This window comes from Lissotriton helveticus, chromosome 11 (genome assembly GCF_964261635.1).
Source record: "Lissotriton helveticus chromosome 11, aLisHel1.1, whole genome shotgun sequence".
In the NCBI taxonomy this organism is placed as follows: Eukaryota; Metazoa; Chordata; class Amphibia; order Caudata; family Salamandridae; genus Lissotriton; species Lissotriton helveticus.
Window position 1 is genome coordinate 462168680 of NC_136072.1, and position 27927 is coordinate 462196606.

At 50.7% G+C, this 27927-nt stretch overlaps 1 protein-coding gene across 1 annotated transcript in view; it reads left to right on the forward strand.

The window, feature by feature from the left end:
• Positions 1–27927, forward strand: part of GIGYF2 (GRB10 interacting GYF protein 2) — a 1757193-nt gene that overhangs the window by 1712698 nt on the left and 16568 nt on the right. The window contains exon 28 of the mRNA XM_078666006.1: positions 9111–9261. Within this exon, the coding sequence (XP_078522132.1) occupies positions 9111–9261 (151 nt within the window). The remainder of the gene's footprint in view (positions 1–9110; positions 9262–27927) is intronic.

Consider the following 27927-nt stretch of genomic DNA (forward strand, 5'->3'; position numbering starts at 1 on the left):
ATATTTCCACATCCCCCTTCTGCCGGCCCACCTGCGCTACCTGCGGTTCACGGTAGGCCACGGGCACTTTCAGTTTACCTTGCTCCCCTTCGGCCTCACCAGTGCCCCTCGGTGTTCACGAAAGTGATGGCGGTGGTCGCAGCTCCTCTGCGCAGATCAGGGGTTCTAGTCTTCCCCTATCTCGACGACTGGTTTTTGAAGGCGGGCTCGCCCCAGACAGTTGTCTCCCACCTCCAGACTACAGCCGATCTCCTGCACTCGCTGGGGTTCTCCATCAACGTGCCAATGTCACACTTGAGTCCCTCTCAGAAGCTCCTCTTCATCGGAGCGGTTCGGGACTCGGCGCAGTTTCGGGTTTATCCTCCCGAGCAGCGGGTTCGGGATATTCAGGCTCTGATACCGATCTTTCGGCTTTATCCTGAGTTTCGGTGAGGCTGATGCTGCGGCTCCTGGGGCTGATGGCCACCTGCATCCTGGTTCTACATCACGCCAGGTGGCGGATGCGGGCTCTGCAGTGGGACCTGAAGTTTGAGTGGGCACAGCATCAGGGCAACCTGTCCGACCACGTCCTCATCTCAGAGAGCACTGCGAATCAGCTGCAGTGGCGGCTCACGGACCGCGATTGGGTCAGTGGCAGATCCCTCTCCCTTCCCCAACCGGAGCACACAGTGCTGGCGGATGCGTCTCTCCTGGGATGGGGAGGCCACATGGGAGAGGAGTAGATCAGAGGCCTCTGGTCTCCGGCGGAGGCCCGGCTCCACATCAACCTGTTGGAGTTACGGGCGATTCGTCTAGCACTGAAGGCATTCCTCCCCTCTGCCCGGGGGAGTGTAGTGCAGGTGTTCACTGACAACACCACCGCCATGTGGTACTGCAACAAACAGGGCGGGGTGGGGTCGTGGACCCTTTGCCAGGAGGCTCTGCGCCTCTGGCAATGGCTGGAACGCCAGGGCGTGACCCTGGTGGCTCAACACCTGGCGGGTTCTCTGAACGCCAGAGCGGACGAGCTCAGCCGTCGGTGCATGATGGATCACGAATGGCGTCTGAACTCGGACGTGGCGCAAGGCCTCTTTCAGCAATGGGGAGAGCCTTGGTTAGATCTATTCGCCACCGAAGAGAACGCGCAATGTCATCAGTTCTGCGCGTTGGAATTTCCAAGGCGGCCCTCGCTCGGAGACGCTTTTCGTCGCGAGTGGAGTTGCAGTCTACTGTACGCCTTTCTGCCTATACCACTTCTGCCCAGAGTGCTGAAGAAGATCAAGCGCGACCGGGCCCAAGTCATCCTTGTGGCTCCGGACTGGGCTCGAAGGTACTGGTATCCAGAGCTACTCGGTATGTCAGTCGATCCCCCGGTTCGTCTGCCTCTTCAGGAGGACCTTCTGTCGCAGCAGCAGGGGACGGTCCTCCACCCGAACCTGTCCAGTCTCCACCTCCATGCTTGGAGATACAGCGGCGACAGTTGAGGCCATTTGACTTGCCTCCTGAAGTCTGTAACGTCATTCTGGCAGCCAGGCGTCCCTCCACAAAGTCGGTATACGCCTGCCGGTGGAACAGATTTGTGGCATGGTGCACAGCAAAGGCTGTGGATCCTCTTGCTGCCCCTCTTTCTGAGGTTCTTCTCTTACTTCTTTCTCTTGCTCAGCAGGGCTCTGCTCTGGGCACTATCAAGGGCTACCTTTCTGCCCTTTCAGCCTTTCTAAGGCTGCCTGATCAACCTTCTTTGTTCAAGTCCCCTATTGTAAATAGATTTCTAAAGGGCATCACTCACACATTCCCTCCTGTTCCGTTTGTGATGCCTCAGTGGGACTTGAACCTGGTTCTTACGTTTCTGATGTGCGCTCCCTTTGAGCCACTTCACAACTGTCCTCTTCGCCTTCTTACTTTGAAGACTGCTTTCCTGGTTGCCATCACCTCTGCCAGGAGAGTAAGTGAGCTCCAGGCCCTTTCTTGTACTCCACCTTTCCTTTCTGTCCATCCGGACAAAGTGGTGTTGCGTACCAAGCCATCTTTCCTGCCCAAGGTTGTCACGGCCTTCCACATCGGGCAGTCTATCACCTTGCCAACCTTCCTTCCGCCACCGCATCCCTCTAAAGAGGAAGAGCGGCTCCACCGTCTGGACCCAAAACGTGCGCTCTAATTTTACTTGGACCGCACACGCCAGTTCCGGGTGGATGACCAGCTCTTTGTTGGTTACGTGGGCGCTAAGAAGGGGAAAGCGGTGCACAAGAGGACCATCTCCCGGTGGATCATCTTGTGTATCCAGGCCTGCTACTCCTTGGCTAGAAAGGAGCCCCCTGTTGGATTACGGGCTCATTCCACCCGAGCCACGGCGACTACAACTGCCCTGGGCCGGGGGGTGCCCTTACAAGACATCTGTCAGGCAGCTACGTGGGCATCGCTGCACACGTTTGCAAGACACTACTGCCTGGACAGCCAATTCCGGAGGGATGGCTTTTTTGGCCGTTCCGTCCTCCAGGACTTTCTGGTGTGATTATTGGTTCGCAGACCCACCACCGGGGTTGGTATTGCTGGGGTATCTATTCTAAGGTAAGGAATCTAATACTAACGTGTCTCTTTCAGATGCACAAGTTACTACTTGTGTAACGATATATCTGTAAGAGACATTAGTTCGTATTAGATTCCTTACCGACCCACCCATCCTCCCCGTTCTGCGAACCGATATCTAGCGTTAGGGTTACCCCCTTTCAGGGCCCTAGTTTCAATGGCACCAGTGTTGGTTTTTAACATGGCTCTGCGTTTCTGGCGCGGAAAAGCTGTGTCTAAGAACTGACGTCAGCACGCGGAGGTGGCGTCTAAGTACTCCGACGACGTCATCACGACGACGGACGCGGAGCCGCAGACGACGCCTACCGACGCGCAAGGGTACTGCTACGCAAAAATTTCCAGATCCAGTCTGACGCCTGGGGATATTCTAAGGTAAGGAATCTAATACTAACTAATGTCTCTTACAGATATATCGTTACACAAGTAGTAACTTGTGCGTGAAGTCTGAAATTAGCGGAATTTATCTTATTTCTTTCAGGCAGAGCAGGAAGAGGCCAAAAGAAAATGTAGCCTTGTATGTGTGTGTGTGTGTGTGTGTGTGTGTGTGTGTGTGTGTGTGTGTGTGTGTGTGTGTGTGTGTGTGTGTGTGTGTGTGTGTGTGTGTGTGTGTGTGTGTGTGTGTGTGTGTGTGTGTGTGTGTGTGTGTGTGTGTGTGTGTGTGTGTGTGTGTGTGTGTGTGTGTGTGTGTGTGTGTGTGTGTGTGTGTGTGTGTGTGTGTGTGTGTGTGTGTGTGTGTGTGTGTGTGTGTGTGTGTGTGTGTGTGTGTGTGTGTGTGTGTGTGTGTGTGTGTGTGTGTGTGTGTGTGTGTGTGTGTGTGTGTGTGTGTGTGTGTGTGTGTGTGTGTGTGTGTGTGTGTGTGTGTGTGTGTGTGTGTGTGTGTGTGTGTGTGTGTGTGTGTGTATATGTATCCGCGACCCGCCTCTACATCCAGGCGCATTAGATGGCGGCTATACGCAGGGCGGGATGTAATAACACTCCTGCCTCTGCCTACATTGTTTCCTAGAGTGTGGTGCTGAAGCGGTGTTTTGGGATCCAAGGAGACACTGAGAGATCAATCAAAGCAGGAATTTGGCATCTTGTCACACCGTTGCTCGTCCTGCACCCCGCCATTCCACTGGGACTGTACATCTGCGAGTCCCGTCCCCCCCACCACACCACCTACCTGGATCACAGGTGCATCCTGGGACCTGCAGTTCCTATGAATTGTTGGTTGGTGAGCAAGCACTAGGAAAGGGGCGGAGCTGGTCCCTACCAATGGGGAAATGGCTGGACTTTTAAATGTAGATGTCTCAAATGCCTCCTGAACACTTAGGCATCTGAAGAAGGCCGACTGTGGCCGAAATGCATTATGCCGCCTCAACTCTATTAAAGTGTTTCCAACTCGTCCCCGTGTGGCCTCCGCTCTTTCCTTGGGAGGAGGTGTTTATATATATATATATATATATATATATATATATATATATATATACACACACACATATATATTTATATATATTTACAAGGCTACGTTTACAAGACAGTCATGGCAGGATCTTCCCCCTGAGCGCCCTCTCCCCACTCTGCTGCATGTATGTAGCTGACCTCCTCCTTTGCTGCCTGAAACAAAAAGATAAATGATGTGAGTTATTTCACTCATCAGAGGCACTGAGCATGTTACAGTTCTGTTTTGTAGGATGAGCTGGCATTTCCCCTGAAAACCGGGGCATTTTTTCAAAATTAAGTAAAGTGTCGGGACACCGAGACAGTCGTCCGAAAACCGGGACTTCCCGTGGAAATCTGGGATTTCTGGTCGCCCTTTTGCTGGCAGGGCTTTAAGTAGGCCAGGTCCTGCCAGTGCTCAGCACCGGCAGTTCTGAAAAAAGCAGTTGCCGAAACGGGTCCCTATCTGGCTCCCCATTTTTACTTTCAATCTTCATTCCATTTGTCATAATCAGACTCCTCTATTGGACTGTACATCACCTTGCATCTCCGTTCAGGAATATAGCGCCTGTCACGGGGGGACAAGTCCAGGGTATGTTGATACCTGGACGGCATAGACACCGAGCAGCACTGGGTCGGTATTAGGATGATCATCGGCTTGTCGAGTGGCACTGGAAGGGACAGATCTGTGGTTGGTGGATGTACCTGTGGCAGCGTTAGTCCGGTTCCGGAAGCGGATCCAGCCTGACCAGTTGGCATAGAGGGTAATACAACAGGGGAATCTCTTGGCGCTTCAGAGGGAGTCGATGTTTCAAAGATGACATCATACATTTTTTTTTAGTAGCAGGCCTGACCAAAGCTCCGCAGATGAAGTGCGGGAAAGGGTCCTCGAAGCGTGATGTTGAGAAGGTGAAGCCAAAGACCACTTTGAATTCTTCTTCATATGATTTTTGACTAACCCGAAAGCTCAGTGCATTCTTTTGCATGTCTCTAGGAGCTTCTTTGCCGGCTCACAAATAGCCTTCACGAGCATGGACTTGAATTCAATGCAGGCCTAGGGGTCATGCCCCAACTCCAAGGACAAACAAAGTGCGGATCGGACAGACATATGGGTGTGGCGATCCCTGTGTTTTCAGGGAACATAATATCCTAGCACATTGGGAGCACAGCTCAAAAAAGTTGAAAAAAGTTCACTGAGGTAGCACTTTGATTCTATGCTGTTGGCGTAGAACAAACTGAACTGATCTTAGCGCTTCAGATGGTACCTATGTAGGAAGCTGGACTTCTCTTTGCAGATGTCCCCACAATTTTTGCCACCAGTTGAACTGCTAGATGCTGGTTTTCGACTCTGACAGGGCACTGAAGCCTGACAACCAACCTTCAATGCAGGGTGTTTGTTCCCCAAAAATAAAATGGTTAATTATAAATTGGCAAGGACTTTAGCACCCTTATAAATGGTACCCCTGGTTCCCAGGGCATGGGTACTAAAGAGTGTCATTAAGGGCTGCAGAATGTATTATGCCACCTTTAGGTACCCACACAAAACTGCATGCAGGCTTCCTTTGCAGGGTGCGTGAAATGGTGCAAATCATTTTGAAAACAAAACATGGCACACTAGCTGTGGGCCATGCCATGGTGCACTGCATATACTATCTGTAAATCACCACATAGTAGGCCTTCAAGCCCTACGGCAGGGTGCATTATATTATATGGGAGTACTTATCTGCTTGAGCAAATAGACCACTGTGATGTCTAATTCCATTACTAGACATTGCAGGTGATCAGGCAGCCATCTTAAGGACATGTACTGGGCACTGGTCATTACAAGTTACCCAGCTCCATGATAGCTGTACTTAAACCAGTGGTGTTTGGTATCAAACACCTTGTCTTAATAAATATGTACTGATTCCAGTACTAGATTTATTACAACATGCACACAGAGGGCACCTTAGAAGGGTGCCCTGAAAACCCACCAGTCATCTAGTGTGTTGACTGACTAGTAGCATCCAGCCTGTCACCACAGACATGTTTCTGACCCCCTGTAGGTGAGAGCCCATGCTATGAGGCCAGAAACTACGCTTGCTCCAGAGGAAGGTTGTAACTCCTCTTCCAGCAGGATAGCTAGTGAATTAGCATGTGAAGGCTAGAGGCTTCAAAATCTCTGCCTCCTTTGATATGTGACAACAGCTTCTCCACAGACCTGGCACCAGAGCACGTGGGAAATTAGATAGTCAGTAGACATGTTACACCATTAGGCTAGGCACACGCCTAGGGTGGGCCACCTGAAGCGGACTGCCAAGAAAGGGTTTCACCATTTTAATTTTTGGTGAAACTAGAAATTATGGGTCAGGACGATGCCCACTCTCCCCAGGAATTAGTCATTTAGGGTCTGTAGTCACCCCAGGGGTAAGTAGCACAGTGTCTACTACCCTACACTCCCCTAAATTCCCCTACAGTCAGTATTTAGGAGTCCCCCTGACACCAGGAATTCGTATTTGTCTGCTGGGAACCGAAGGAAGGAGAAAGGAGAGCCCGAAGTCGTAAGAACAGGGGTCTTGCACCGAGAATTGTGCAAAACCCTGCATGGCTGCTTGCACCGCACCGCAACAGTCAAAAAGACTGACTTGTTCAGAAGCTGGACCGCTTCCCCAATCTTTTTTTTTTTTTTGATTGAGACTGAGAAAAAAAAGGTACAGTGCATTGGTAAAACAATATTTGGGTCCACCATAAAAACACAACAGATAAAGCACATAAAGTGCGCAGTATGCACAATCCACCACCCCTCTTCTCATCAGAAGTATAAGGAGTATATCAACTCTGCAGCAACCTGCATTCGAACAGAGTGTTTTACTTAGTGACGGTCCTCTCCCCTTGGCTACGTGCAATAGAGCAAGCATATCAATTCCATCAGGGCAGGAGTGTGTCCTCAAAGCCAGAGACTTCCAAAATGAGGCGTCTATCTTGCTGCAATTAAACGGTAGGGGATACACATAAGTCGCCTCCATACTTGTTCCACCTCCCCCACTTATGGTCCTATTTTTTGGGGCACCCTCTATGCTTAAAGACTTCTTTCTCAGCGATCATTGCCCTGTCCATGTCGATCGCCCAGTCCCTCAGGCATGGGGCCGTCTCCACCCCCCATTTAGCTTCCCCAATCTTACCTTCAGCAACCAAGCAACGTCTCCCTAGGAGTGGAGGAGCCTCCCCCCTACCCCCCCTGAATTTGCAGGCACAGACTGAATGCACCTGTTACATAGTTTTGCTGGCGAGCGGGCTCACCGAGGGGGCAAATCACCAGGAAGAGGTTGTCAGGAGTCCAGTAGGTCTGCCCCATCACTCTCACCGAGTCTCCAATATGTTAGTCACCGGAGCCCTTGCAACTACCAAGGCTTATTACATGTCCAGTCCGGACACCACCAATGCAAACCTGCCATCGAGGGACTTCAGGATCCACAAGGTGTTCATTCAGAGTGGCCCTACTGTCCTGTTTTCTCTATCTCTCCATGTCCCAAAGCCAAGTGAGAGCCTCTAACTTAAGCGACCCACCAGGAAAAACACCTCTGCACCTGAGCCCCGCAGCCTGGGTTCACGTAAACCAGCTGTGTCCCTGTTCTGCAGAAACCCTCAAGGGCTGAACCCCCCCATGGGTTCTGCGGGCTTTGTCCCCATTTGCAGCCTTTCTTTATTCGGGTACTTTTGCCTTTGATTTGACAGTGTAGCTCTCAAGGCTACCAATGCGACCAGCACTTCTGCACCCGGACTCACCAGGGCAGGTAAAACCAAACTGCTGGTGGATTCTTGGACCTTTGCCACTAAGCACCTTAAGTCCCAAAAGGCATCCTCAAGAAACACTTCAAGTATATGTATGCAGTGTATGTTTCACCCATAGGATAACATTACAGTGTTTGAGGCTCATGCCTCAAAAATCATAATTTTGCAATATTTTTGCTTTACTGTAAAAATCGTGTCTTCGAAAGTACTTCCCTGAATCCAATGATCTTGATGTCTTAAATTATATAAAAATCTGTGTTCTTTTACTAAATCGGTCTCGAAATTCTTTGTGTGCGTCTCATTTATTGACTCTGTGTGTGCAACAAATGCTTAACACAACTCTCTGAAAAGCCTAAACTGCTCAACCACATTAGCACATATAGAACACTTGGTATTATTAATTCAAACCCTGTAAACCAATAAGGGTCGTCTCTACTTTTTGCATCGTCTGCCCTTACATTGGCACTACCACATAAAAAGCCAGCTGCCTACACCTATATAGGCAAAGCAATGTCATTTCTGATTCAGAAGATGCTGACGTAGAACCAAAGGAAGCCACCTACTGGCACACACAGGTACTGTGCAAGATTTTCCGGATCAAATCCGAAGCCTGGGGAATATTTTAAGGTGAGGAATCTGCAGTTCAAAGTCTCTATCAGAAAGTATACATCAGCAAAACAAGTTACTTATCTTTGATATTGCCCCTTCTAGTTGACAGTCTACCTATGTGCACCTTCCCCACTGCCTTCCTTCCCATTCAGTAGAGTAAATTTCTAGGATTCTGAAAAGAGCCCTAGTTCTATTTGCGCACTGTCATTCTTCCTGTTTGTCACTGTTGAATTGCTTCTGAGGGCACGGAAAAATGAAATTCAACAGTAAACTGATCTCGTCTCCCAGGGTTGTGCCAATATAAAGCTTTGTGACACTGCTTCTAGAAGGGGAGCATGGTCTCACTAGAATTAGATGTCTCCTGCTTGGCAACTGGGGATAGTCAAAATCTGCAGTTAGAGTATAAACCAGGAAGAGCATTACTGAAGGTGAGTAGCTTGGTATATTTCTGTGAGCCTACTGAGCAGAACCTTAGTCCCATTCATTCGCTGAAGGTGAAATATCTGAATGATATTGATGACTCGCTGTCCAATTCTGCTCTATAGTAGCTATTTAAAATTGTTCTTTATTTAATGTACTGAGGATGCCAACCTGACTGTAATAATTCACTGCAGGTGAATTTGTGAAAAACTTTTTCTAGAGAACTGCTGGTACACGTAAATAAACCAATGATTTGTTTGGATGATTGGTGGTCTCCTGGTTTCAGGTCTGCCTATAAATTTGTTGCTGTATTGCATTTGTTCCAGGACTCAGTCTGGGGGCTCAGTCATCCTGCAGTGCAGTCAGTCTTTCAGACTAACCAGAGTAACAACCAGCATTCAAGTTACGAGACTGTGCAGAGCGCTGGCAAGAAGAAGAAAAAGCAAAGAATGGTGCGAGCTGACCCAAGCCTTCTTGGTGAGTATAAGGAGACGGGAGAACATACATTCATCTGCAAACATCAACCAACATGTTGACGATGTTACATTTTATATCTCTAATCTGTTTAGGGTAATGATAATTGTGTTGGGACCTCTCTTAGAGGGAGCACAGTTAGCTAAGCAAACGCCGGGAGATAGGTAAAATGTCATCCATTTCTGTAAAATCCAGACTTTTATCTAGCAGAAGTCCACGTTTTGAGAAGTAGATTCACCTTTTGAATTCTTCAGCTGTCTACTCAGAAAAATGTCTCTATGCAGGCGGTGAGAATCTTCCCATCCTCTTAAACAAAAATTCCTTTTAGCTTTCTAATTCAAGATATATGGCATGATAAACATTATGATGTGCAAATTGGAAACTGAGAGCCTTATTCTCTGCTTCCAAGGCAGTCAGTAGTTGTTGGGTAGGAACCTCTGTTGGTATTATTTATACCAATAGCCTTGATCTTGGCATTCAGGTATATCAGGAGTTTGTGCGTAGTATCCTACGTAGGTACTGTTGTTTAAACCATTGATGTGCCAGTGCTTCTAATATTGCGCACTGACTGTATGGCGGAGTTATCCCTTCTTGGCACATAACTCTGTAAGGGTAGTGAAGAGGAAAACAAGCTCTTAGCGATGTTTGAGATTTTTGCCGACACCTACCTCTACTTAGATGACTAGTTCATCAAATTTACCGCTCCAAATCAAGCTGTGCAATTGCTCCAAGTGCCAGTGAACCTTTTGCATGACTTGAACCACAGTATAAACGAGGACAAAAACTCTTGCTGTTCCTGTACAAGAGATGAGGACTTGTGCTTTGTTGGACACCAATGTCCTTAGGTTTTTTCCCCCTTCAAAGAGGCTTCAAGGTATTTAGTACCATTGACCAGTTTTCCTTCAGTCCTCTACAGCCAGCCTATTAGATAATAAGGCTGCATGGTTTTATTGCTTGGTGTATCCTTTGGGTTTTGCAGCATGAATCCTTCTCTGGATTCACATGCTGTGCATTATTCCACCATCTAGTGGTTGGGTCCGGATTTTTTTTTTCTTGTTTTGGTCACTGTCTCCGACCATTTGGTGCCAGGTACGTCCCCTGTGACGTCAGACGGTAGTCTGGAGGTCAACGTGCGTGGTAGCCATCTTCAGATTCTTTTTTCCGCCGTTGGGTCTGGAAGCAAGATGGGAAGCTCTGAAGATTTTTCAGTTTTCCGCTCAAAAACTAAAAGAAAACAGGAAAAATAAGGCTACCGCCAATTACACCTTTCATCTACGCTGTAATCGGGGACAAGAGTGGAGCTCCGGCAACTATGCCACATAGGACCTCATCGGTCCACAAATGGCGAGGTAGGGGACATGGAAAACACCCCTTTCACGTTTTGTCCCAAGTGCCACCACAAGTACGCTCAACGCGATTCACACGGTGTCTGAAACATGTGCCTGCCCAAGGATCATCAGGACAAGGACTGTGAGGCCTGCTCGGCATTCCTGTCAAAAACACTGAGAAACCGGAAAAACCAAAGAGAGGCCCACTACGCCACGATGTTGCAGACCGCTAAGAAGACATCCCTCAAAGACCTAGATTTCTCCAGCGACGAGGAAGAACATGGAGTACCAGCAGAATCGACGCATGAGGGATTGGACATCGAAATTCTAGAAGGCGACTCCAAAAAAAACCACGCCCACAAGAAGGGCGAGCGAAAAACGAGGACGACTGATAAGGTAACACACCATATACATCCTTCGGAATCGAAGGGCCACAAACATAAAGCGCAACCCAAGGCAGCCCTGACGCTGAGCAAAAAGCCGTTTGAAGGTCAGCCCGATTAAAAGAACCCCACGGAACCCAACCTAAGGTTACAGAGGAGGGGAAATTGCAGAAGACGCCGAAACAAGGGGTCAAACACGAACCCACAAAGAAAAGCACTACGCCGTCGAAACCAGACGTGGCCGCTAACCAGAAACAAAAATCCCCGGCCTCCGTCGCCGAGAGAGCTCTTGAGGCCAAAAAGAAAAAGACTCAAAGACGAAATGGCATCATTCATTCAAAAGAGAAAGGAGTTCTCGCATCACTGAAGGATTTTTGGATCCCGAAAACCACGGTTGCCGAGCAAGAAAACGTCGATGCCGAAGAAGCAGAAGATGCAGAGAAAGGAGGTATCTTCAACTCCCCACCCAGCACCAGAACCTCGCAGCAAAAATCCCAAGGAATACTGGGATTTACCGGAAGAGGAGGAAATCTCGGAGAATTTTGAGGATTCATGGAACGATCTCAACACCAAGAGTCCAAGGAGGAGGTATGCAGGCATCCTTCGAAAGCATCACCACCAGACGACATAGCTTTCTACAATGGCTTAGTCAAGAGGGCAGCAACCCATTTCGGAGTAGTCCTTGAAGAAGAAAAAGGAGATGCCTGGAAACACTAGCTTCTGCCATCAAGGGGACTCAATACCTCCCAATGCTTCCTAGCATACTGGTTCAGGGCAAAGAAGCCTTTAAAGAGCCAGCTTCAAACAAGGGTGTAACACCAAGGGTAAAAAAGAAATACAAGCCTTCATCAAAGGACCATAAGTATATACAGGGAAACACAGTGCCATATTCAATTATTGTCACCACTGCCAGAAGAAGGGCTAATGCAGTCTCCAATTCCGGTCCTGTACAATAGGAGAGTAAGAGAATGGACATGGTGAGGAGAAGAATGGAAAAGGAAACAGCAACACAGTGGCGCATTGCAAATTCCAATGCACTACTAAATAGATACGGCCACCAAGTGGGAAAAAATCTATGAGATCCTCAATAAACTGCCCGAAGAGGACAAAAAGAGAGCAAGGTCAATTGTCCAAGAAAGTAAAAACATGGCAAATACATGCCTGAAGTCGGCCCTAGATGTTGCAGACACTGCCAATTGGCACATGTGCACAGGCACCATCCTCAGAAGACATGCCTGGCTAAGGATATAAGGTTTCAAACGAGAGATGCAAACCTCCATCATCAATAGACCATTCACTGAGGACGCACTGTTTGGGAAGGAAGTGGATGAATCCCTTTAGCAGATCAAGAAGGAAAACAAGACTTCTAGGGCGATGGGAGCCCTACAGCAGAGAGGTTCATTTAAGAGGTGGTTTCAGCAACAGAAATACCACAGGAAGAGGTGTATTTGGTCAGGAACAGCAAATATCACAGCAACCACAAGATCAAAGCCTTGGACAACAATCAGGTCAACAGGGAAGTTACCAAGGCTGGCAGAAACAGCCCTTTCAGGGGAGAGGCAGAGGCCAAACCCCCAGAGAAGGAGGAAATGGCTCTTACTGACTCAGTCACAGAAAGGAACCCACACAAAACACCAGTGGGGGAAAGGCTATCCCTTTACCTCAAACAATGGAAAGATTTTACAGCAGACAATAAGATATTAAATTTGGTAAAGTACAGGTGTTGCATAGTTAACAAAAACACCACCTGCAAACCCACCAAAAACAAGAACATTTCTAAAAGCAGAACTGACACAGCTAATTTCAGAAATCAAAGAACTATTAAAAAAACAAGCAATAGAAGTAGTACCAAAACAGGAATGTTTTAAAGGAAACTACTCTCCATAATTCCTAGTACCAAAGCAGGACCTGACTCTAAGGCCAATACTGTATTTAAGGTTTATAAACAGGTTCATGCTAACACAACGCTTCAAAATGTGCACTCTTCAAGAACTAATCCCACAAATTCAAAAAGGAGACTACATGGTAACAATAGACCTCGAGGACGCAAACTTGCATATCCCTCTTAACAAAGGACACAGAAAGTACTTGCGGTTCCAACACAAGACTGATTTGACTATGGCTGTGTCCAAACTGGAATGGCATGCTGAGCAAAAAAACTATGGATTTAGGCCCAGATCTCTGGGGTGAATGTATGACATTATCTGAAAGAGACACGTTAGTAATAGATTCCTTACCTTAGAATATCCCCAGGCGTGAGACTGGATCCGGAAAATTTTGCACAGCAATACCCCTGCGCGCCGGCAGGCGTCGTCCGTCGTCGGCGTCGTTAGCGCCGGAATGACGTCATCTGAGTACTTAGACGCCGCCCATGCGCGCTGACGTCAGTTCTGATACACAGCTTTTCCGCGCCAGCTAGCGCAGATCCGGAGAAGCTCTACCCCTTAGTCTTTTTTGACTAAACTTTTCGATCTTTTTGATAATTGTTCTACTCGAGTCTTCGACTCCGACGGTGCCAGTAGGGATGCCCGGGTTCAAACCCTGTTCCAAGTGCGACCGACTGATGTCGGTTACCGACCCCCATCGCCGGTGCCTGAAGTGTTTAGGCCTCGACCATGACGACCGTACCTGCTCCGACTGCCGGGCCCTGACGTAGAAAGCTAGGCGGGAGCGGTCCCGCAAGCGGCTCAAACTCCGGCAGTCGGCCCCGCGCCGCTCCAGGTCCCGGTCCCACGGGAGGTCGAGGGACCGGTCGCGGGGTCTGAGTCCTCGCAGCTCCGGGAGTGGACATCGGTCATCGGGATCCAAGTCCTCAGGTAAGAGGCATGAGAGGTCGTAGAGGCGTCATTGTTGCTCCGACCCACCCCGACGCTCGCGCGATGCGGCCGGGGGTTCGGGTGACTCCACCCACGCGGCTCCTACTGAGTCGCAGGCGTCGCCACCTGCCCCACACCTTCGGGTCCCTGGGCATGGCGCGACGCCGGAGGAGGTCGAGCGGTACCTCATGGCCATGAGGTCCCTCCCTTCTCAGCCGGGTCCCGTGGTGCCTTAGGGCCCAGCGGCCCCGGCTGGAGGCCCTAGCGGGTCGGGTGCTTCGGCTTCGACGCCGTCAGGTGCATCGGCCCCGGCGCCGCCGGCGACTTCGGTCCCGGCGACGCAGGACCTCACCGGATCCGCTTCCGGATCCAGGTTGTCGCCGGTCGACCTCACGACCTCACCGGCGCCGGCCCCGCGGGTGTCACCCCCGGCGCCCCTTGTGGACGCCGTCCCCAATGTTCCCTTCGGTCCGACTCTGGCGCCGGAACGGCGCCGCTTCCAACGGCCTTTGGAGATTTTTATTTGCATGAGGAGGCCCCGTCTGTTGAACCTGTTCTACAGGAGATGGGTGACGAAGGTGATTGGGAGGGGTCTGCTGACCCTCTGGCAGAGGAATGCCAGTCTCAAGAGGACTGGACATATGAGCTTGGGGAGGCCAGTTTTATTGACACTTCGCCAGACACTGGATTTGTCTCCCCTCCCACCGTGGCTATGATGTTGATGAGGGCGGCCAAGGCCTTAAACCTTGAGCTCCCCGTTGCGGCCGTGAGGACTAACCTCCTCACTGAGGTCCTTAGACCGCAGGCAAGCTCCAGTGAGCCGCTGCTGCCGTTTAATGAGGCCTTGTGTGACGTTCTTGTGGGCTTCCCAGACCGCATTCCCGACGGCCCCGCCCGATCGGGAATCCAAGAGGTATGAACAGTTCGGGAAGAAAGTGTTCTCGTCCCTGAGTTTGGGACTGCGGTCTGTCAATACCGCATGCCTCTTGGGCCGCTACACCCACACCCTGTGGGATACGGTTGCGGACGTGCTGCCACAATGCCCGGAGGAGGTCCGGGCTAAACTCGCCTAAGCCCTTGAGGAGTGTCGAGATGCAGCGCGATATTCCATCCGGTGTGGGCTGGATACCACGGACTCACTGGGCAGGGCGATGGCAACGACAGTGGCGTATCGACGCTACGCCTGGTTGAGGAACGCCAACTTTTCGGCCGATGTCCAGTCCACTCTTCTGGACATGCCGTTCGATGGCCGTCGCCTCTTTGGCGACAAGGCAGACCATGCGCTTGAGCGTTTTAAGGACTCCAGGGCTACGGCCAAGTCCTTGGGCCTCTCGGCCCCACGCCAGCAATCAGGTGCCTTTCGCTCCTTTCGTGGCCACGGAAGGGGCGCCCCCACACGAGCTGCCAGCCACGCACCGCAGAATGTTCAGCAGCGCGTTGGTGGCCGTGGGAACCGCCGTAACGGCGGTCGGGGACAGCGGCGAGCCCAGTCCACACCTCCCTCCTCAGCACCTGCTTCAAAACCTTCCTAGTCCATGTTTTCAGGCCCATGTGACGCAAGTGGGTGGCAGGGTTCGCCATCACCTCTTCCACTGGCGCAATGTCACGTCGGACGGGTGGGTGCTGCAAATCGTCCGAAGGGGCTACTCCCTCCCCTTCGAGGCGACCCCTCCAGCCATGCCACCGCAATGCCACGAGTATCGGGGGATCATTTGCGACTTCTGCAGGAGGAAGTTACGGCCCTCTTGGCCAAGGGGGCCATCGAGCGCGTTCCTGGGCCAGAAGTAGGGTGTGGTTGCTACTCCCACTACTTTCTGGTACCCAAGAAGGGCAAAGGGGGCCTACACCCTATCTTGGACCTACGGACCGTCAACGGCTTCATCCGGAAGGAGAAGTTCAAGATGCTGACACTAGCTCAGGTCCTAGCTGCCCTGGACCCAGAAGACTGGATGGTAGCGTTGGACTTGCAGGACGCTTATTTCCACATCCCCGTCCTGCCGGCCCACCGGTGCTACCTGCGGTTCACGGTTGGCCACGAGCACTTTCAATTTACCGTGCTCCCCTTCGTCCTTAACAGCGCCCCACGGGTGTTCACAAAGGTGATGGCGGTGGTCGCAGCTCATCTGCGCAGGGTAGGGGTTTCAGTCTTCCCCTACCTCGACGACTGGTTGTTGAAGGCGGGCTCGCCCCAGACAGTCGTCAGCCACCTCCAGACGACGGCAGATCTCCTGCATCAGCTGGGGTTCTCCATCAGTGTGCCAAAGTCACACCTGTGTCCCTCTCAGAAGGTCCTCTTCATCGGAGCGGTTCTCGACTCTGCGCAGTTTCGGGTTTATCCTCCTGAACAGCGGGTCCGGGATATTCAGGCTATGATTCCACTCTTTCAGCCTTTATCCCGGGTATCAGTCAGGTTGACGCTGCGGCTTCTGGGGCTGATGGCCTCTTGCATCCTTCTGGTGCATCACGCTCGGTGGTGGATACGGGCTCTGCAGTGGGACCTGAAGTTTCAGTGGGCCCAGCATCCGGGCAACTTGTCCGACCATGTCTTGATCTCGGAGGGCACTGCGAGACAGCTGCAGTGGTGGCTCACGGACCGCGATTGGGTGGGTGGCAGATCCCTCTCCCTCCCCAGCCGGAGCACGTAGTTGTGACGCACGCGTCCCTCCAGGGCTGGGGAGGCCATATGGGAGAGGCGGAGATCAGAGGCCTCTGGTCTCCGGCGGAGTCCCAGCTCCATATCAACCTTTTGGAGCTGCGGGCGATTCGTCTAGCACTGAAGGCATTCCTCCCCTCTGTCCGGGGGAGTGTAGTGCAGGTGTTCACGGACAACACCACCGCCATGTGGTACTGCAACAAACAGGGCGGGGTGGGGTTGTGGACCCTTTGCCAGGAGGCTCTGCGCCTCTGGCAGTGGCTGGAACAGCAGGGCGTGACCCTGGTGGTTCAACACCTGGCAGGTTCTCTGAAAGCCAGGGCGAACAAACTCAGCCGTCGGTGCATGATGGATTACGAATGGCGTCTGGACGTGGCGCAAGGCCTCTTTCAGCAATGGGGAGAGCCTTGGTTAGATCTATTCTCCACTGAAGAGAACGCGCAATGTCATCAGTTCTGCGCGTTGGAATTTCCAAGGCGGCACTCGCTCGGCGACGCTTTTCGTCGCGTGTGGAGTTGCGGTTCGTTATACGCCTTTCCGCCTATACCACTTCTGCCCAGAGTGCTGAAGAAGATCAAGCCCGACCGGGCCCAAGTCATCCTTGTGGCTCCGGACTGGGCACGAAGGTACTAGTATCCAGAGCTACTCAGTATGTCAGTCGATCCCCCGGTTCGTCTGCCTCTTCAGGAGGACCTTCTGTCGCAGCAGCAGGGGACGATCCTCCACCCGAACCTGTCCAGTCTCCACCTCCATGCTTGGAGATTGAGCGGCGACAGTTGAGGCCATTTGACTTGCCTCCTAAAGTCTGTAATGTCATTCTGGCAGCCAGGTGTCCCTCCACAAAGTCTGTATACGCCTGCAGGTGGAGCAGATTTGTGGCATGGTGCACAGCAAAGGCTGTGGATCCTCTTGCTGCCCCTCTTTCTGAGGTTCTTCTCTTCCTTCTTTCTCTTGCCCAGCAGGGCTCTGCTCTGGGCACTATCAAGGGCTACCTTTCTAAGGCTGCCTGATCAACCTTCTTTGTTCAAGTCCCCTATTGTAAATCGATTTCTGAAGGGCATCACACACACATTTCCTCCTGTACCGTTTGTGATGCCTCAGTGGGACTTGAACCTTGTTCTTACGTTTCTGATGTGCGCTCCCTTTGAGCCACTTCACAATTGTCCTCTTCGTCTTCTTACCTTGAAGACTGCCTTCCTGGTTGCCATCACCTCTGCCAGGAGAGTGAGTGAGCTCCAGGCTCTTTCTTGTACTCCTCCTTTCCTTTCTGTCCATCCGGATATGGTTGTGTTACGTACTAAGCCATCTTTCCTGCCCAAGGTTGTCACGGCCTTCCATATCGGGCAGTCTATCACCTTGCCCACCTTCTTTCCGCCACCGCATCCCTCTAAAGAGGGAGAGCGGCTCCACCGTCTGGACCCAAAACGTGCGCTTTCATTCTACTTGGATCGCACACGCCAGTTCCGGGTGGATGACCAACTCTTTGTTGGTTACGTGGGCGCTAAGAAGGGGAAAGCGGTGCACAAGCGGACCATCTTGCGGTGGATCATCTTGTGTATCCAGGCATGCTACTCCTTGGCTAAGAAGGAGCCCCCTGTTGGATTGCGGGCTCATTCCACTTGGGCCACGGCGACTACCACTGCCCTGGGCCGAGGAGTGCCCTTGCAGGACATTTGCCAGGCAGCTACGTGGGCCTCGCTGCACACGTTTGCACGACACTACTGCGTGGACAGCCAAGTCCGGAGGGATGGCTTCTTTGGCCGTTCCGCCCTCCAGGACTTTCTGGTGTGATTATTGGTTCGCAGACCCACCACCGGGGTTGGTATTGCTGGGGTATCTATTCTAAGGTAAGGAATCTATCACTAATGTGTCCCTTTCAGATGCACAAGTTACTACTTGTGTAACGATATATCTGTAAGAGACATTAGTTAGTGATAGATTCCTTACCGTCCCACCCATCCTCCCCGTTCTGCGAACCGATATCTAGGGTTAAGGTCATCCCCTTTCAGGGCCCTAGTTTCATGGCACCAGTGTTGGTTCTATCATGGCTCTGCGTATCTGGCGCGGAAAAGCTGTGTATCAGAATTGACGTCAGCGCGCATGGGCGGCGTCTAAGTACTCCGACGACGTCATTCCGGCGCTATCGACGCGGAGCCGCGGACGTCGCCTGCCGGGGCGCAGGGGTATTGCTGTGCAAAATTTTGTCTGACGCCTGGGGATATTCTAAGGTAAGGAATCTATCACTAACTAATGTCTCTTACAGATATATCGTTACACAAGTAGTAACTTGTGCGTTCGGCATTCTGTTCATCAATCGTTGTTTAGGTCTCGCATTGGCGGAGCAGCGGAGCTGCCACGCCTCTGCGAGAGATATTGTCAGAAAAAGGGTACAGTAAGCCCCGCCCCTCCTTTCCATTGGGTAGCGTCCGCGTTTATGGTAAATGCTGGCTTCCCAATGGAAAGGAGTGTTTTCAGGTGCCACACTCCGCTTTTCAGACAGCCCCTACAGAAATGATGGCCTGGTTTACGGCTGTCGTAACTAACTTTCTTATCAGTGGAGGCATGTTTTATTACTGTGTTTACTACTCTGGCCAGGCACGGAGCTCACAGGCGCAGGGGTTCACGGGGAGGACAGAGGGATCCCGGCAGCCTTTGTGGTCTTAAGAGAAGCGGAATTCCCTCCCTCCCCTCACTACTCTACCTCCACCCCACTCTCTCTGCTGTTCCTACCCCTCCCTCGAGTGCTCTGTGGAGCGTGCCTACATCTCAGACACACCCCCATGCCCACCCCTCCCTCGAGCTTGTACAGTATTTGGTGTTTGAATTGCCCCAGTCTGAGGGGCGGTTGGTGCCACGCAGCCTCCCCCATGGCCCTTGCCTAGTCTGACGGGTGATGGTGCCCTCAAGGGGGGACTGCACTTGCTCTGTTTGTTTGCCTCGAGGTGGGGGGCACGGGCGTCCCACCACCCCAGGGACCTGCCTCAGTTAGGGGCACCGGGTGGGAGCTGTTCTGCCATGCTCTCCTGGAGGGGCAATACGGGGCCCTTCACTGAACCGCCCGGGGCTCTGTGGAGCCCTGTTAGCTGTCTTGGCGGCGAGGAGCTGCGTGTGTGTCTCTCTCTCTCTTTCTTCAGCATGAGTGACGCTGTCTCCTGTCTTCTATATCACAAAACAAATACCAGTACTGCAGTTTTATTTTAGAACAACTCTAGTAACATAGTGAAACAAAACACCATATCCCCAAGACTTCTTTTTCTGTCTGAGTTAAATCTTTCTATTTTTATTATTTTTTACCGAAACAGCATTTTTGTTATTTATGACATCACCACATTTATATACATTTTTTTGACATTTGCTATTTTAACACAACCTACAAAAAAAGAAATCAAAACAAGCATTTACTCTGTCCTTTCACACCTTCCATACCAACATTCATACAGACTCACTAGAGTCAACCATACTTTCTATTAACACAATGTACATTTTTACATTCAATTATACAAAAAGAATCTTTTAATTTAGAATTTGAAGGCAGCCTTGGGATGTCTTTTTCGAATTGGGAAGTTTAACACTTTGTAAGGGTTCCTAAGGCTGCACGAAGGGCCGGTCTACGCGTTTCGAACACCCTTAATGGGGGGTGTTCTCATCAGGACCACATATCTGTAAAAGAGGGGGAGGTGTTTTCTCCTGTCTTCAGCATGAGTGGCAGTGTGTGACAGTGTCCCATGTTTTCGGCATGAGTGACAGTGTCTCCTGTCTTCAGCATGAGTTAGTGTGTGACCGTGTCTCCTGTCTTCAGCATGAGTGACAGGGACTCCTGTCTTCAGCATGAGTTAGTGTGTGACCGTGTCTCCTGTCTTCAGCATGAGTGACAGTGTGTGACAGTGTCTCCTGTCTTCAGCATGAGTGACAGTCTCCTGTCTTCAGCATGAGTGACAGTGTCTCCTGTCTTCAGCATGAGTTAGTGGGTGACCGTGTCTCCTGTCTTCAGCATGAGTGACAGTGTCTCCTGTCTTCAGCATGAGTGACAGTGTCTCCTGTCTTCAGCATGAGTGACAGTGTCTCCTGTCTTCAGCATGAGTGACAGTGTCTCCTGTCTTCAGCATGAGTGACAGTGTCTCCTGTCTTCAGCATGAGTGACAGTGTCTCCTGTCTTCAGCATGAGTGACCGTGTCTCCTGTCTTCAGCATGAGTTAGTGCTTGACCGTGTCTCCTGTCTTCAGCATGAGTGACAGTGTGTGACCGTGTCGCCTGTCTTCAGCATGAGTGACAGTGTTTCCTATCTTCAGCATGAGTTAGTGTGTGACAGTGTCTCCTGTCTTCAGCATGAGTGACAGTGTCTCATGTCTTCAGCATGAATGACAGTGTGACAGTGTCTCCTGTCTTCAGCATGAGTGACAGTGTCTCCTGTCTTGGGCATGAGTGACAGTCTGTGACAGTGTCTCCTGTCTTCGGCATGAGTGACCGTGTCACCTGTCTTCAGCCTGAGTGACAGTGTCGCCTGTCTTCAGCGTGAGTGACAGTGTCTCCTGTCTTCAGCATGTGTAACAGTGTGCCAGTTTCTCCTGTCTTCAGCATGAGTGACCGTGTCTCCTGAGTGACCGTGTCTCCTGTCTTCAGCATGAGTGACCGTGTCTCCTGTCTTCAGCATGAGTGACCGTGTCTCCTGCATGAGTAACCGTGTCTCCTGTCTTCAGCATGAGTGACCGTGTCTCCTGTCTTCAGCATGAGTGACCGCGTCTCCTGTATTCAGCATGAGTGACAGTGTCTCCTGTATTCAGCATGAGTGACAGTGTCTCCTGTCTTCAGCATGAGTGACAGTGTCTCCTGTCTTCAGCATGAGTGACTGTCTCCTGTCTTCAGCATGAGTGACCATGTCTCCTGTCTTCAGCATGAGTGACCGTGTCTCCTGTCTTCAGCATGAGTGACCGTGTCTCCTGTCTTCAGCATGAGTGACCGTGTCTCCTGTCTTCAGCATGAGTGACCGTGTCTCCTGTCTTCAGCATGAGTGACAGTGTCTCCTGTCTTCAGCATGAGTGACAGTGTCTCCTGTCTTCAGCATGAGTGACAGTGTCTCTTGTCTTCAGCATGAGTGACCGTGTCGCCTGTCTTCAGCATGAGTGACAGTGTTTCCTATCTTCCGCATGAGTTAGTGTGTGACTGTGTCTCCTGTCTTCAGCATGAGTGACAATGTGACAGTGTCTCCTGTCTTCAGCATGAGTGACAGTGTGTGACAGTGTCTCCTGTCTTCGGCATGAGTGACAGTGTGTGACAGTGTCTCCTGTCTTTGGCATGAGTGACCGTGTCTCCTGTCTTCAGCATGAGTGACAGTGTGTGACAGTGTCTCCTGGCTTCAGCATGGGTGACAGTGTCTCCTGTCTTCAGCATGAGTGACAGTGTGTGCCAGTTTCTCCTGTCTTCAGCATGAGTGGCAGTGTCTCCTGTCTTCAGCATGAGTGATAGTGTCTCCTGTCTTCAGCATGAGTGACAGTGTCTCCTGTCTTCAGCATGAGTGACCGTGTGTGACAGTGTCTCCTGTCTTCAGCATGGGTGACAGTGTCTCCTGTCTTCAGCATGTGTGACAGTGTGTGCCAGTTTCTCCTGTCTTCAGCATGAGTGACAGTGTCTCCTGTCTTCAGCATGAGTGACCGTGTCTCCTGTCTTCATCCTGAGTGACAGTGTCTCCTGTCTTCATCCTGAGTGATAGTGTCTCCTGTCTTCAGCATGAGTGACCGTGTCTCCTGTCTTCAGCATGAGTGACCGTGTCTCCTGTCTTCAGCATGAGTGACCGTGTCTCCTGTCTTCAGCATGAGTGACCGTGTCGCCTGTCTTCAGCATGAGTGACAGTGTCGCCTGTCTTCAGCATGAGTGACCGTGTCTCCTGTCTTCGGCATGCGTGACCGGGTCTCCTGTCTTCGGCATGAGTGACAGTGTCTCCTGTCTTCAGCATGAGTGACAGTGTCGCCTGTCTTCGGCATGAGTGACAGTGTCGCCTGTCTTCGGCATGAGTGACAGTGTCGCCTGTCTTCGGCATGAGTGACAGTGTCGCCTGTCTTCGGCATGAGTGACAGTGTCGCCTGTCTTCGGCATGAGTGACAGTGTCGCCTGTCTTCGGCATGAGTGACAGTGTCGCCTGTCTTCGGCATGAGTGACAGTGTTTCCTGTCTTCAGCATGAGTAACAGTGTCTCCTGTCTTCAGCAAGCCTTGCAAGGACTATAAGTACAAAGTGCGTGTTTACGCACTACTTCCATGTGTACATTTTTTTTAATAAAAGGCATTGTCATTTACAATGCCAATAGCTCAAACTCTCGCAAATGCGAGACCTAGTGCATTGCAAATGCTTGTTTTGCATTTGTCACCCCGAGTGGGACGGGTATGCCCAGACGTGGCTCCTGTGCTCGCCTTAACTCTGGAGTCAAGCTATCCTGGCTGATATGGGCTGAACGCCCGAAACTGGTCCTAGGATGCTTGTTTAGATGCTCAAAAGGCTCTGGCCTTTTCCTATGCAGGCAGAATTCGCAACATTCAAGCTCTAGTTCTCCATTTTCAATCCAATCACTTGCTTCCAGCTTGAACGTATATGCAACTACTGGGAATGATGGCATCTTACATCATGATCGTTCCCCAAGCCAGGCTTCACTTGCGTCCCCTACAGGAATGCTTAGCAAGTCAGTGGAACAAATCTCAGGGTCTGTTAACCGATCTAGTGTTGGTTAAGGGGCCCTACTCCTGGCTCTCTTCAGTGGTGGAACACACAATTTATCAAAAGGATGGCACTTCATAGACCCAGGTCCACAGACCATGCTAACAGGGGCCACGTCTCTCACTGGTTGGGGAGCTCATCTTCAACACCACACAGTGCAAGGCCTGTGGAGTCAACAGCAAAAAACTATCCATATAAAGCATCTAGAGCTGCTAGCAGTGTTTCTAGCGCGCAAAGCATTTCTGACTCACCTGGTTGGCAAAGCTGTCTTAGTTTGTACCGACAACATGACAGCTATGTATTACATACAAAAAGAGGGGGGGGGGCACTCTCTCCAACTGTCGCACTTGGCCCAAGAAGTTTCACCACAAATCTATCTCCTAGCGGAACCCCTCCCAGGAGTGAACAATCAGATTGCTGATCTTCTCAGCAGACAGAGATAGAAAATGCACAAATGGGAACTTCACCCTCAAGTTCTCCTCCCTTACTTTCAAAGTTGGGGAGCCCCTCAAATAGATCTTTTTGCCTCACACCAAAACACAAAATGCCCAAACTTCGCCTCCAGGTACCCACACCCGCAATCCAAGAGCAATGCACTATGGAAGAACTGGTCAGGGATATTTGCCTACGGTTTTCTGCCTCTCCCACTCATTCCATTAGTGGTTCAGAAAGTCAGACAAGCACCCCTCACACTGATCCTAGTAGCTCTTACGTGGGCCTGTCAACCGTGGTTCTGAACCCTGTTGGAGCGGTCTCTAGTTCCACATCAAAAGCTACACCTCACATCCAGTCTCCTTACACATAGCCATGGAGAAATCAGACACCCGGAACCCAAACAGCAGAACCTTTCGAACTGACTCCTGAAATCATTGAGTTTGGTTACCTAAATCTCCTACCAGACTGTATGAACATCATCAGAGAGACCGGAAGGCCTACTACAAGAGCTTGGTACGTAGCTAAATGGAAACGTTTTGTTATCTATTGCAATATCATCATCAATCCTCCTTTCATGGAAGGATTTCAGAGTTATACCACCAAGACTTCAGCCTGCCCCAGTGTGGAATCTTAACATAGTCCTCACAAGATTAATGGGCCAACCTTTTGAACCCATCCATGGATGTGAGCCACAGTTTCACTCCTGGAAGACTGGTTTCCTCATTGCAATCACTTCACTGAGGAGATTGGGTGAACTACAGGCACTGACCATAAAAGAACCTTTTTTCCAACTTCACAGAGACAAAGTGGATCTTCGTATTAACCCAGGGTTTCTACCTAAGGTAGTTTCTGCCATTCATATCAATCAGTTTGTTGAATTGCCAGTTTTCTTTCCTCAACCTAATTCAGTGGCAGAACGAGCTCTACACACCTTAGATGTCAGAAGAACCCTTTTATATTACATTGAAAGGACAAAATCATTTCGTAAAACCAAACAACTTTTTGTTGCTTTTGCACCACCTCACAAGCGCAGTCCCATATCCAAGTCAGGTATTGCCAGGTGGATTGTTAAATGCATTCAAACGTTTTATGCAAAAGCAAAAAGAACTTTAACTATACCCCCTACATCGCATTCCACTCGTAAAATAGGGGCTGCTTAGGCTTTCTTAGGAAACGTCCCCATAGTTGACATTTGTAAAGCTGCAATCTGGTCTACACCCACACATTCACCAAGCACTACTGTGTAGGTGTGTTAGCAAAACAACAAGTGGACCAGGCATTACCTAAAACACTGTTTCAACAACTACAACAGCTACAGGTTAGCCACCGCTTTGGGAGAATACTGCTGCATAATCTATGCAAAGCATGTGATCTGCAGCTCACTTGCCTCAAACGGATAATGTTACTTAACTAGTAAGCATCTGTTCTAGGCATGTAGAGCTGTAGATTCACATGCGCCCACCTCTCCTCCCTGGGTACCTGTACCTGTTGCAGTTCTCTCTTACTCTATATACATACGCATGGACATCTCTATTCTTTACTTACTAACTCCATTCTCACCCTCTGCGGGAAAACAATCTAACAATGAAGTTGATGCCCATGCACACTATCACCGAAAGGAGGAGTCCCCTACCTCGTGACTGTAAAGACTTTTCGAAAAAAATAACTTTGAAACATCCCGACCCATCACTAGATGGCAGGAGTATGCAAAGCAAGTGAATCTACAGCTCTACATGCCAAGAACCAATGCTTACTGGTTAAGTAACATTATCCTTGTCTTACGTATGTATACATAAGTTAGCACATACTCATACATTTAAAAAAACTGAAATTAAATTTTAAAATACACACTTGTATTTAGAGATTTAAAAACAGAAGAATCTACCCTAAAAAGGGGAAATTAGATTGTGAAAGGTATCAGACACCATTCAGGCAGCTTTGGTGGAAGCTAAGGCTACCGAGCTTAAACTTTTATGATTGCGGTTGTTTGCTTCTGCTGTCTCGTGGTCTGTCCTTGTAGTGCTCTGCAAACTGGGCCAAGTACAACTCCTTCAGTGCTTGACTTTCAATGGTAGGGATGATGAATAGTTAGGGGCCTTTCTGGGAGGTAGTGTGAGAGCGTTCAAGCTCAGAACTAGATCACAAAGCAGCACAATTATCAAATATTGTTTGTCCAACCTAGTAATTTAATTTTAAAAAGAATAGTACTTTATTACATACCAAAACTATGTACTACACAAGCATTAATGAACAGTCACAATTTAGGAAACTGAGTGCTAGGCTAACTGTGCTTTGATCAGCTATGCTATCCCTCTTTCCCTGGGTTTCTTCCATCCTCTGGTCAAAGCAGTTCTTCTCTCGTGGTAGGAATTTCTATAGTAGCATGAATAAAGGTTAGAATTCCAGAAATCGGCAACATCTGAAAGAAACCCGTGGTGATAGATTCCTTACCTTAGAATTACCCCCTGGCATCAGACTGGATCCGGAAAGTTTTTGTCACCAGTACCTCTGTGCGTCGGAAGGTGGCGTTGTGCAGCTCCATGTCTGTCGTTGGCGTGGTGGTCGGTGAGATAACATCCTGGCAGCTACTTAGACGCCGCCCTCGCGCGCCGACGTTAGTTCTTTCTTTTTCCACATCAGCAAGCGCAGATCCAGAGAGAGCGGTAACCCCAGTCACTTTTTGACGGAGTTTTTCAAGGCTTTTTGTCTTTATTTTTCGAGTCGATCGACTCTTGGTGCAGTAGGGATGCCCAGCTTTAAGTCCTGCGGGGACTATCATCGTATGATGTCGACAACTGACCTGCGTGTGTCTTTACTGCCTGAGGCGTGACCACGACCCAAAGTCGTGCCCCGACTGCCGGGCCATGGCACCGAAGACTTTGCGGGAGCCGTCCTGAAAGTTGCTGGAAGTCCGGCAGTAGGCTCTGTGCGGCTCAAGGTCCCGTGGGAGGTCGAGGGACCGGTCGCAGAGCCATCTTCATCATCATCATCATCGTTTGTTGGGATCGAAGTCTTAGCACCCCGGTCAGGTAAGGCGAAGCATTCCAAGAAGTCGAAGAAGAACCGTCACTCTCGGACTTCCCCTCACCGGTCGTGCGACGCAGCTGAGGGTGCGGGTGGTGCCTCCCCCTCGGTCCTACGCAGTCCCCGAAGGCCTACCCGCCCTTCCTGGGTCAGTCAGCAACTCAGCTGCAGGAATTTCTGTCAGACCTGGCTCGCCTCTTTGGGCCGTCGGGTCCCCCCGGTACACCTTTGGGCCCAACTGGGGGTCCTAGCTCTTTACTGCCAGCAGCTCTGGTCCCGGCATCGCTGTCTGCTCCGGCCCCGCAGGACCCCCGTGGATCCGGGCTCAGATCCTGGTCGACGCCTGTTGACCTTGTGACACCTCCACCGATGTCGACCCCACTGGCACCACCTCCGACGTCGCCCGGCCCGCCGGACGACGTTGGCCCTGGTTTCAGCCCCGATGTGGACACAGCCTTGGAACGGCGTTGCTCGTCCCGGATTCCGACGCCAATGGGGTATTTCTATCCCTATGTCCAGCCTCCTTATTTTCAGCCTGTTTATCAGCCTTCGTAGGAAGGGGAGAACTGGAAGGGGACTGAGGACCCTCTCACAGCTTAATGTGAATTTGACCCGGACTGGGCAGAGGAATTGGAGGATGCCATTGGTCTTGATACCTCTCCTGACCTTGGCATGCTGTCTCCTCCTAACGTGGCTACGGAGGAGGGTGCAAGTTACGCAGTTGTGATGCGTAGGGCGGCCAAGGCCCTCCACCTCGAGTTTCCTACAGTTGCCATCAGGACTAACCTCCTAACAGAATTGCTTCGGCCGACTGCTACCTCTGCGGAGCCACTGCTGCCTTTTAATGATGCCCTTTCAGACGTTCTATTGGGCACCTGGTCCAGGCCCAACACATGGGCTCCTGTGCATAGAAACGCGGCCCGATGCTATCGCCTGGCCCCGGGCGACCCCATCTTCCTTTCCCAATATCCCACCCCTGAGAGCTTGGTTGTCCAAGCCTGTACATTCCCGAGCGCATTCCCTAATGCACCACCGGACAGGGAATCCAAGAAACTGGAAAAATTCAGTAAGAGAGTGAACACTGCGTGCCTCTTGGGCCGTTATTCCCACTCTGTGTAGGATACGATGGCGCGCGTGCTGCCTTAATGTCCGGAGGAGGCCCGGACAGTGCTCTCTCAAGCTATTGCTGAAGGGAGGGATGCAGCCAAGTTCACTATTCGCTGTGGCCTTGACACGGCCGACTCGCTGGGCAGGGCGGTTTCCACAACAGTGGCGGTCCGTCGCCACGCCTGGCTGAGGACAACTGGTTTCTCTGGGGATGTCCAG